Source organism: Filicampus tigris, chromosome 11 (assembly GCF_054856515.1).
Source record: "Filicampus tigris isolate MCC_2025a chromosome 11, RoL_Ftig_1.0, whole genome shotgun sequence".
Classification (NCBI taxonomy): Eukaryota; Metazoa; Chordata; class Actinopteri; order Syngnathiformes; family Syngnathidae; genus Filicampus; species Filicampus tigris.
Genome location: NC_141227.1, coordinates 15744144 through 15756311, shown reverse-complemented (window position 1 = coordinate 15756311; position 12168 = coordinate 15744144). Strand labels below are relative to the sequence as shown.

The following is a 12168-nucleotide window of genomic DNA, read 5'->3' as shown; positions in this document are numbered from 1 at the left end:
ATGGTTTCCATTAAGCCGAGTTCAGTTTGAAAAGGGGTTGGCACAGAATCTGGTCCCGAACCCTGCGACATCTACCTTTTGAAAAGATTTTGTCAGAGCCAACAACTCTGAGCCATTTCTAAAAAAAAAAAAAAAAAAACTACATTGAAATTGTTGAGAAAGTGTGTATTTGTGTGTTTGTTGCTTTGCCTACCTTTTGTATGCACTTGTGGACTGTCATTATCCTCAAATATTTTTTTCGCTATTCTGTGAAAAACTCGTATGACCATTTGTCATTTTAAAAAATTATTACGTTGAAAGGGTCTCCAAAACGTGGACAATTTTTATATACAGTATATATATATATATCATCAGTCATCCGATTAGACGTTGTTTTTATGATGTAATTATTTTGAAAAACTGCTATGTCAAGGCTTTCAGATAAAGGTGATAAGGCACATAATTGTTATTATTTTTTTAGGTTTGGTATTCCATTAGTATAGCTGAATCTCATCTCCACATGCAGAACCAAAAACAAGAGCAATCTGTGCTAAAGTGACCATACTTGAGGACAAAATAATGTGATACTGTATATTCACAAATCGGACCTTGACACTAAGCAGAAAGTGGAAGAAACCATTTTTGTTTCTGAGATTGAATTATCTTTGTTCTCCACGGTGTTATGAAGAGAAATTCTGTGACCATCCCTGTTATGTCCCAGCACTTTTTCGACAGTTACACTCATAATGCTGCCCACCCCACCCTTTTTTTTAATTTATTTTTTTTAATAACATTGTAGGCCGTGTCAAAAGTTATTTTCAGTATATGCCGCGGCCTGATAAAAAATGGACGGCGGATTGGAAATGGCCCCCGGTCCGTAGTTTTGACACCACTGCTCTAAAAGATTCCTGGCACTCTGCAGTTGGGTAAATAAACGGCCCCGGCCACATGAAAGGAAGTTGCAGTTCCAAATTAGCGTCCATTCGGGCACTTACAATGCAAACACGTTCCGGCTAAGCGAAGGATTAGAGCAGTAGTGAGTTTTTGTGTCTGTTGCTGATGTTTGAGCTCTCTTGGTTTTCATTTTCAAATCATTCCAGACCACATCCTGGGATGTTGCCCCGACTGCATGTTCTGTGTGCATGTTCTGTACTGCCCGCTTGCATTCAACGTAATTGTGTCAAATCTGTATTTAATTTTTGGGTTCAACTGATGGGAATGTATTATTATACATCCATGATATAACATGGAGCTGAACTGTATAGTCATTCTAACTGAACTGTTTTTTTGTTTTTTTTTCACGAGATAAATAGTGGTGGATGTTTATTTGCTAGTCTATATTTTTCCACAATGTTTTTATCTCAACATGGAAGGATTTGGTGTTGAGAAGCTCTCAAGTTTCTCATTTGTTCCGATTTTTTTTCCCCATAGGAAATACATAAATGGGTACAACTGTTGTCACTATTAAACCTTACTAACTGAACAGACAATTTTTAAGTGACTTTTTGTTATCAGGATGTTCATGGACAATTAAAAAGTCTCTAATTGTTCTTTCCCAATTAATTGTTGTTCAAAATAACATTTAATCCTCAAGGTCTTAAAACGCCTCTGACCAAATAACTATTGTTGCTTTATTTTCTTTTTGGAACTGAGTTTGTAATTGGGGTTATGAATTTAATCCTAAAGAGATTGGAAATCGCTAAATATCTTAAAAATGATAAATACTATGAATGGTCACATTTAGTGAATGAGAGCTATGACAGTTGGCACTTGAGTGGGCCGTGATTTCGGCACATTCAGCTGACGTGCCAAAACGTTTAAGAGTGGAGACAACGGCTTGATTCTTCATGATTTCAAAGCCTCATTTTAGAAACATCGTGATTCTTTTTATAATCATTACGATTTGGCGGGGTTGTGAACAACGCTCTTTGGTGTATCAGAACGACAACGCATTTATTTCCACTTTACAAGTATAATCATAATAACGTTATAACGACGTTGATGAACGTTCCCTCGCGTAATTATCGGTCTACCTGCCCTACGTCTCATTATTAGCCAAGCATTGTAGCATATATCTGCTGCATTTGATAACATCTGCCCACAAACCAAGTAGAGCTCAATGCTCATCACCTTGGAGAAGGACATAGAGTCACTGAAAGCATGAGGGAAAACATGAGCGATGTTTCCCGTCCACTCGTGCCAAATGCCGCTAGCTGCCCACACATATGTCAGCTCATCAGACCTGACGGCCCTTCTTCGTTGCTTAGCCATCACAGCTGCCAGTTAGATTATTTTAAAGGGCATCTGGGAAGACCATCACGCGCCACAACGTCCATTACCGGACGCCCCCATCAATCTGGAACCGCAGCTCTCCACCGACATCAACTTGTATTTCCTCCAACTGATTTCACTCCATACAATTTAAGATGCCAACTATTAAAGTTTCCCCCCGCCGTACAAGAACGTAACGACGACTTCAAAAAAAAACGCTGACAAATCTATGGCCGTGAATAGGAACATGAATGGCGAACACTGTAACCGCAGTTAATTTTCGGAAAGAGTAACTTTATCCTTGTGAGTGCAGAGGTGTTCGGTGCCAGGCCAAAACTAAAGTGTCTCAATTGTCTCCTGGCACGTCCCGCTAAGTAGCGGATGGGGCCCATCGTCATTATGAGATATCGTTACACATGTCCATCGGGTAATTAGTGTGTCTGCCAAGCGTCCACACTAATCTGTGTCAGTAGAAGGGCACATTTGGATCCGATGTTGGCAACAGAACGCCATCACACTCAAATTTAACTTCATCGTTGAACTACGTAGTTAACAATGTCTCATCACGGCCTTAGTTAAAACATCTGGGCTGCACACAGTTTATTTGAAAGGAATCACCCCAAGGGGGATACCACTTAGAGAGCTTAACCCCACACGGAATACTTAGAGCCACTAATATTTCCATGCGCCAAATACTTAGGATGTTACGCAAATTTTAAACGTCCTCATTAGAGGGGAGACTGCTACCAAATCTAAATTGTTAATAAAAGTGAAGAAAATTGTGTTAGACATTTGACCTTTTTCTTCCAATTGTTTATCTTTTCTCAATGAGATTCAAAGTCTATTTTTGTCATAGGAGTAGCCCCATCCCCCCCCCCCCCCTGCCCAGCCCCCGAACACACACAACCGCAGCATTAGCATTTCTCATAAAACTATGACTTAATCATTGGAAAATTTAGACATAATATACGGCACTTATAGCTGAGAATTTTTCATTTTAATGACAAGCAAAAAGTCACAAGTTTATGATGACATATGATGACAGCTTTATTTGTGTAATATTAGTAATATTTTCTTACAATATTGCAATACAAATATTTTCTTAGAAGGCCTTTTTGTGGTAGAATTGTGACCTGATTATTAATATTCAAACATTGTGTATCGTAATTATACACAAGTAAATTCTGAATGTTCCATGAAATAAATGTCATTTTGAATGCCTTAATGTTGTTGCAACATTTTCATCGTTAAATTACAACTTGATTCTGGTAGCTTTACAACTTTTTCATTTGTTTGTTAGCAGGCTATGTCCTGGTTAGTGGAGGTTGAAGTAATACCTTTTGAAGGAGGGGAAAATCCCATTTTTAATCTTTGCCGATCACACAAATGTTCCTTAAAATCGGTTAAATGGTTTTTGGGCAGTGATCCTGCTCGACAAACACAAGATGGTCGACCAACTCACTTGGCCTCTTCTGATTAGTTGTGCGATGAATTTCTCTGCCCACTTCAAGATAAATCGATTAGAGAAGCATTACCGTTGTTATTAGCACTTTTAGCGTTATCATTCCAAGACCCCGGCCATGACAAACATTGTTGTCTTCTTCATTTGTTTTGACATTAAACAAAACGCCAGTAACTGGCATCTATCTACAGGACAAAACCAGAACATACAGTGTGAAGAGTCAAGTCGTGGTCTTTTTACTTTCCGTCGCAGGCTATTCGCTCCCACAGCATGAGTTGGAATAACCAAACAGACGACAATGACAACAAATACCCAACCGACATGGCGACGATCGCGCAGAATAAGAGTTAGGCGAAGACCGCACCCTTTCATCAGCGTTGCTTTTGTTTGGCTGAGTAGCTGACATTTGCACTTGATCACTATAGCCTGCAGTGCGTACACCCAAACACGGATCTAACGCGCTGCCGCAATCACCGCCTGTCAGATCCCTCCGCCACCGGCTCTTGCCAAGTTCTTGTCACCGGGTCCTGTTTAGACTTTGAGTCAAGCGGAGGCCTCCCGAATCCCTTTGAACGTCTTTCGCAGCGTTCTGCAGAAGAGTGCGATCATATTGATGTGCATGTCTTTGTCAACATCCATTCCGCTCACACGGGGGCGGTTTGGCCGGAGGGACGACTTTTATATTGAGAACGGATGACGGGCCGACCGCTGCGGGCCGCGTGATTATAACTTAGATTTGCTAAAGTGGCTCACAGTTGAGTGTTTGATTGCGCTCGTCCTGCAGGTTTGAACCACTTTTCATGACAAGGGGGGAAAATATTCACTTTAATGGCAAAAACGATATAATTCAATTATGTGTTTTCTTTGAAAAGACATTTCTTGCCTTTTTGTTTTTTTTCTTTTGGTGCTTTGGTTTTGGCTGATGATGTTTGGGAGACATGCCAGTGTCTGCAATGATTTATGTTGCCCACTCAAAATGATTTCTTCCCCTCCCTCCCTTTCAGGCATATTGTGGTCTGTGGTCATATTACCCTCGAAAGTGTCTCCAACTTCCTCAAAGACTTCCTACACAAGGACAGGGATGATGTCAATGTAGAAATTGTTTTTCTCCATAAGTAAGTTCACATATTTGTGCTCACTGTCTTGACAAGGCGAGCCGTATCGGAAGTATGCATTCATGTATTGACAAATCTCCCCTTTTGTGCCAGTATTTCCCCTAATCTTGAGCTGGAAGCCTTGTTCAAACGCCATTTCACACAAGTAGAGTTCTACCAGGGATCTGTGCTCAATCCTCACGACCTGGCTCGAGTCAAGGTACATTCCAGTAAAGCGCTTTTTGGAGTGCTTTTGATCCGTTGAAATGTAGCGCGGATACTCAACAAACCGACATGTACCATTGAAATGATTCAGACACGAGCAAACTTTTGTGGTTGGCAATTGAAATGTGACCCATATAAAGTCTTTGAGCGAGAAGCCGCGAAAAGTGACACGACGTGGTCAGAAAAATCAATCGACAAAATGCAATACGGTTGCGTGGAACGGGCTGAAATAATGACCATAATTAAAGTAGACATTTTATTTATTCTGAATGTCAATTATGTGTACACATATTTGGACGGTGTTTTCTGCTATGGAAGTCAGGGACAATAAATGTATTTTCATAAAATTATGACTGTTCTCGTAAAATGAGGACCAAAAATGACTTTTTCCTTGTAATTTTTTATATAACATTACAACTTAATTTATTACTGTACTTTGACTTTATTGTCACAATATACTGTAGGCGTGTAGAAAAATACATACAATTTCATCAAAAAAGTATGACTTTATTCTCATAATATTCTGTCTTCCCCTTCATTTTCTTTATTTTCTGCAACTTTTGATTCATTTACTTATTAAACGACAACTAATATTTTGGATTCAATTCTAAAATTTGGATCTCGGAATTGTAAGACTGGTTGGTATTGTAATTTTATGAGAATAAAGTCCAACTGTTACAAGAATAACATAAAATTAATAAAACATAACATTGTGAGCAAAACAAATCTTAGTTTTTATTTCATTTGTGTAAAAAAAAAATCATCGTCTGTTACTTTCAAGTGTTGTGTCAAACTTTGTAAAAAAAAATAAAATAAAAAAAAAGAAATTGTGTGTAACTTGCAAATGCACCGGTTGCAAATTTCCATAAGAACATTTGACAGTGATAAAAATGCACCGCTTGAGGATATCCACATTTAAAAATCCATTCCAGGGAAATCCCAAGACAGATCACATGACTAATGTCTTTGCGAATATCTGAAGAACAGAGGCAGAAGCGGAACCATGTTAAAAGGCAGATACAGTACATTTGATTTGTGCAGGCTTGTGTGACATTACTGACACACGCAATCATGATCAAAAGCGTTTCAATGACGCATGTGTTTCGACCCGGCACTCATGCATAGATCGAGTCAGCAGATGCCTGTCTCATCCTGGCCAATAAATACTGCGCGGATCCTGATGCTGAAGACGCCTCCAACATCATGAGGTAGCACATCATCTTCACCTGATCATGTTCTCCCTCTCTTTTTTTTTTGATTGTTTGATTGTGATTTTACCTGTTTTCCCCTCCTATAGGGTCATCTCCATCAAGAACTACCATCCCAAGATCAGAATAATAACGCAGATGCTTCAATATCACAATAAGGTGAGACAATGTTGACGGACCAAAGCTCTGACACCCGCTTGCCTAAGACCAAGAAATATTAGCAGCAACCAGGGGCGTGTCCATCTGTGGAGAAACCGGGGAAGACTCTCTGAGGGCCTCCAGCATTTTGGGTGGCCTCTGTGATCTCATCACTTTATTATTTAGGGCCCCGACACCAATCAGTGGGAAGACCCTGTTGGAATCACATTCTCGAAACAAATGAATTGCCATTTCAAGCGCCTCAAACAATGCAGATATTTTCACAAGCATGTGTATTCTTGTGAAAATGTACTGTTTTTTCTTTTTTTTTTTCAAGATCTTTAACAAGAACTTCCAGAAACTCACTCAGTTCCTTCCCTTGGAAAGTTCGATAAAAAAAGTTTCATCCATCGACACAAAATTGGGTAGACATGTTTACCATAACAGGACTTACCAAAAGTCTGGCATACCTGAAACTAAAGACCGTATTTTCCGAACTATAAGCCGCTACTTTTTTTCCTAGGTTTTGAACCATGCGGCTTTTATAAATGTGCGGCGGTCCAACCGGAATTACAATACAACACAATTGACAATAACAGGATGTGACTGCAGGTGGAGGAGTTCAACAGGCGAGGGCGCTATGCACTAGGTTATGAATTAATGGTAGGCAGAAGCAGAGCGATAAAAGGTGGACGTTAACTGACAAACGGGAGTGGCAGCGGGCAGTGAAATGAAGTTAAGTACTGGTTATTTTCTCTAGGTTCTGTTCCGTTTTAATCAGCAAAGTTGCTGCCGTGTTGAAAAGCACTGATAGGAAAGAATCTGTTCAGGTACATACATGTACATTTACAGTTCAAAATCCTTCTGTAAATGCAGTTAAATATTACATTTTTCAACATAGATAGGAGCGGCTTATATATGTTTTTTTCATTATTTTTTTCAAAATAGAGTGCACCGTCTTATAGTCCGGAAAATACTGTAGTCAGTTGGCCATTTTGGGTTGAAGCAAACATTATGAGGGAATTCCAGGGCTCGTATTAGGAAAGTTACCCAAATGAGCCCTAGTCGGAAGCAGGTATCTTTGACAGATGGGTGATGCTAATTTGCTAAGATTTTTTGGCCAGTGATTTGCAAAGTGTGCTACGTGTAATCAGTCTCACGCATGATGTCTGACATGGAAGATCAGAGTCCCTTTTTCTTTTATTGATTTTTGTTTGCAAATTGATAGAAGAAATAATGAAAGATGCACAGATTTGACTGGGTTACTCTTATTGTTTCGCTATTGGCTATTGAGTGAGGTTGAAAATGACCAGCAGGCTGCGATATCATCGGACGGAAATCCGTACGACCTCGAAACTGCTTCCTTGCATCTAACCTCACAAACTGTTAAAAAACGAGTCGGTCATTAAACTCTTTCATGACATCCTCCGCTCGTATGTTGTCGTCTGGCGAAGGCCCATCTGCTGAACATTCCGAGCTGGAACTGGAAGGAGGGCGACGATGCCATCTGCCTGGCCGAGCTGAAAGCCGGCTTCATCGCCCAGAGCTGCCTGGCCCAGGGCCTGTCCACCATGCTGGCCAACCTCTTCTCCATGCGGTCCTTCATTGAGGTAACTCCTTCCCCGTCACGCAGATAAATCCAGGCTCACGTTGCGTTTGGCTTCAATAAACTGATTCACGAGGAGATTGGAGGTGAGGCCGACATAAGTGGCGACAGCGTGCGGGCGAGTGATGCAAGGCAGAACACTTCTCCGGTAAATCGAGACATCCTCGTCCAGAGCGAGGGAGACTTCCCAAGAGTGTGTTCAGACATCCCGGCACGTCGTATTTTTTACCGTGATATTTCATCTGGAATCTATTTCTGTGGCCGAGCGCCGAAGAGGTGCTCGCCTCTATCAAAGGACTATTCTTATGACATTAAGATGATGGATCAATGCATAATGAGCAGGCCCCACATCTGCACACCATATCGGCAAGAAAAAACATTGACGCTATGACTTCTCCGCCGTTTATTTTCAGATTGAGGAGGACACCTGGCAGAAATATTATCTTGAGGGAGTGGCTAATGAGATGTACACAGAGTATTTGTCCAGTGCCTTTGTAGGCCTCTCCTTCCCCACTGTGTGCGAGTAAGTACCCCTCTTTGGCTGCCTGGCCAGCCCACCGCCCACGGTAGGTTTTTTTTTTTTTTTTTTTTGTCGAGCCGGAGTGAAAACGGGCACGTAAAACAATGACGAGCTCCTAATATTCTCCGCATATTTTACAGGCTGTGTTACGTGAAGCTGAAGCTGTTGCTCATTGCCATCGAGTACAAGTCCGAGCAGAGAGAGAGCAGGTTTGTATGTGGCAAACACTCCCATTATAACCGAGAGTAATGTACAATGCGTTTGACGCCGTTACGTTGGGGAATATTGCACCAACCGGAGATTAAACTGTCTGCGTTTTAAATGCCGCAGCAAAACACTCAAAGGTGTCTTCTTGATTCTTCTACAGATGTATGGAACCACAACAACAATTAAATAACCCCTTCTTTCTGCTCAATTACGTTCTAGTGGACCGGCAAATAAATGACTGATGTCATAATAGACCAAAGAAAACACAGAAAACTTCATGGGACAATTTTTAAGATAATCAAATGCACATTTCAATGTCATGTTTTTTTTTTTTTCCTTAACTTCTGTTGTTTCCCTGTCAGTTTTAATTCCAATAACCCAAAACTATTTCAGTAATCGCAGTTGCCAAATCAGTATAAGGGCTACACTGAAAAGAAATAATAACGTTTTGAGAAAAAATGTCTTATAGTTATGAGAATAATTACTGCGTGAAATAAGTCTTGTCGTCTCATCAACAGCATCATCACTATGAACACTCTAAATTCTGAATTTTGATTTGACTCTCATAATTTTTTAACTTTATTTTCATGGACTTGCCATTTTTCTGTAAAATAATATTTTTTTTCCCTTTGATCTCATGACTTGATTCTCATAAGATTAAGAATTTTTTCTCTTCTTTCTCAAATTATACCTTAATTGTCACAATTTGACAATTTTTTTGTTATCGGATCACTTTCCCCTGCAATTTTAAGAACATAGCATTCAAGTCAAATTAGAGTCTTTTAATATTACATCCTTTTCTCATGAAATTCAGATTTAGCTGAAAGAGTTTGACATGTTGAAAAAGACCTACATTTTCAACTCTATGGTAATATTTTGAATGTAGTTCTTGTAACATTATGACGTTTATGAATGATACTTATTTATTCCATTTGAAGAAGATTATGATATTTTTTACGATCTTTGTAATTTGCCAATTTAAATCCAGCAAGATCCTTGCTTTATTTTTGTACTATTTTAACTTATTTAATTTTTATTTTTTATACTTTTTCGTGTGGCCCTAATACTCCCACTCCCTCTTACCCTTGAACACTTAATCAGTGTTTTTTTTTTTTGTTTTTTTTGTTTTTCTTGCGTGCGTGTGTGTGTGTGTGTGTGTGTGCTCAACACACCGGAAGCCTTAATATTTAAGATGTACTTACAATATGTTGAGAAAGCTCTAGCTTTGTCTCAATGGATTCTTGAAGTTTGCATATCGACTGTAAAAGTAACGATAGACAAACATACTCCCTGGTTGGTGAAGAAAATGTAAATCGACATATTTGATAATCGTGATTTTTATAAGTTGATGACCTGGTCACACACAAACAGTAAAGCATCCAAACGTTGGCAACAGCTGGTTGTGTTCTCCTGTTTGATTTGAGGTTTTGTTCTTGTTGTTTGCAGAAGCCGAAAGCGGTATGCCCTCTACCCTATCTTACTTCCAAAGTTCCGCCACTACTTTAATGCTTCTGACTTTGGGAGTTTTCCCCCTCAAGGAATATTCCCCAAACGCTATCTCACACGGGCCTCTTTTTTTTTTTTCCTCCTCCTCCTAACTCTTTTTTCTTTGATATTTTTGATGGTGTCCCTTGTGCTAAATGCACTAACTTCTTTGCAGGCAGAGAAAGAAAAAACAGAAAGAGAACTAGAGGAACTAGATGCATTGGACATGTTTGTAGGAGTGCTGTTTCTTTGTCTTTGCTGTTGTCGCTGTACAAAGGCCAAACGCTCACCCTCTCCACATCTACCTCTTATTTGATTTTGTCCTCGACCAGCCCCTTTGCTTAGTTGATTTCTCTCACTTTCAGTTCCCTTCTTTCAGTTGTGACCTAACTATGTGTGCGTTTATCTTTTTTGATCCAATTACCTCAAATCTTTGCCCAATCAAGTGCGAGGGTTTGCACAAAAATATAAACCGATGTTTCCGCCGATAATCTCTTGTTCTACATTCTGGAGACCCGCTGATTATACCTGCCGGCGGTGCTTATCATGCTAGCATGTTTTGTCCCACGTGGGTTTTATTACCCAGCACCCATTCATCCAGGGAAAAGGCATGGACATTTTGGATGACATTAAGTTTATCCAAATGAAATTTTACCCCCCGCCCCGCCCCCACTCCCCATATGCATTCACTTTTGCATTCCATCACCTTCTCATGTTGTCAATGCTTCACGTGCTGCGCATGTGTGTGAAAAGGGAAAAAGGGGAATGGGTTGAGGTGTGTGCGTGTGCGTGTGTGTGTCGAGCCGCGTTGTCCAGTCACTCCCATATTATGTGTGTGTGTGTGTGTGTGTGTGTGTGTGTGCGTCTATGGAGTAGATGTCCTCAAGTAAGGTCACTTCCTGTCAGTTTGGTGTTTGAGAAACAATCCAACTGCACAGAAGTTACTGCAACCGTCTGCATCTACGTCCCCTATACCTGTACTGCAGTGGCTCCCACTCCCTCCTCCTCTTCCTCCTCCTCCTCCTCCTCCTCCTCCTCATGTCGTTTGGTACCTTTGCATGCTCTGAATATGACGCCTTCACATGATGTTGGTGTTGGACTGCCTGCCTTGTTGCTCACAATATGAGGTTTCCATGCTTTTGGAAGTTGCCCATTCGCCACCTGGAAAATCTCAGATTGGGGCAGCAATGTTTTGTGCAAGTGTTTTAATCGGTTTATTTCTTTGTTTGTTTTTCACTAATGAGCATGCTTATCTCTCCGGGGGGCTATTCAATCTGAGCGAATTTTGACTTGTATGTTATTTTACATGATGGCAGAATGTGGACCTGGACATCCTAACTGCAAGACTTGCACAATTTGATGACATATGGATTCAATTGCTCCCTTGATATTTGTGATATGATTATTAGAGTGTGACAGAGCCCAGAGGAAAGATATACAACGTCTAATTTGCCGAATCGCTGATTTAAATATCAAAAAAAATGTCAAAATCTGATCAGTGTGTAGTCTTTCATCTGGGCTCGCGTTGTGGAGGAGTGTGACCTTCAAGGTCTGTGGAATCTGTGTGTTCTTTGATTTGGTTTCACACTCACATCATTGATGACTGTTGCCCACAGGTAACCATTAATGACCCGTGTGTGTGGGTGTGTGCGTGAGCCTATAATAGTTGTGCGTGTGTGATGTTTTCTCTCTTCATGTCAGTCTAATTAATGGGGAATGATACAGCCATTTTCAGTACAAGAGCATTACAGTCATAACACAAAGGGTCACGCTCACATCCTGTTGTACTGTATTTTCATATTTTCATTGAAAGTAAAAAAGTAACTAATCAACATTTAACCGTTTCTACCCCGTGTTGTAATTAAATTAGGAAGCCGTTTCAAATAAACCACATAGAACAAACAAATAAGAGGAGGGAACGTTCCTGCCCTTGCATCCCATTGCCAAAAAATAACCCAAATTATTGTAATGCA

At 40.2% G+C, this 12168-nt stretch overlaps 1 protein-coding gene across 28 annotated transcripts in view; it reads left to right on the top strand.

Moving 5' to 3' along the window:
- Nucleotides 1-12168, top strand: part of kcnma1a (potassium large conductance calcium-activated channel, subfamily M, alpha member 1a) — a 159666-nt gene that overhangs the window by 103329 nt on the left and 44169 nt on the right. For 19 of the 28 annotated variants that reach the window (XM_086045479.1, XM_086045468.1, XM_086045464.1 and 16 more), the window contains exons 10-17: nucleotides 4717-4827; nucleotides 4921-5026; nucleotides 6157-6239; nucleotides 6329-6398; nucleotides 7832-7987; nucleotides 8397-8506; nucleotides 8644-8712; nucleotides 10157-10168. In XM_086045479.1, coding sequence (XP_085901605.1) covers nucleotides 4717-4827; nucleotides 4921-5026; nucleotides 6157-6239; nucleotides 6329-6398; nucleotides 7832-7987; nucleotides 8397-8506; nucleotides 8644-8712; nucleotides 10157-10168 — 717 coding nt within the window. The remainder of the gene's footprint in view (nucleotides 1-4716; nucleotides 4828-4920; nucleotides 5027-6156; nucleotides 6240-6328; nucleotides 6399-7831; nucleotides 7988-8396; nucleotides 8507-8643; nucleotides 8713-10156; nucleotides 10169-12168) is intronic. The other 9 variants (XM_086045478.1, XM_086045463.1, XM_086045477.1 and 6 more) reach the window with 1 other exon arrangement.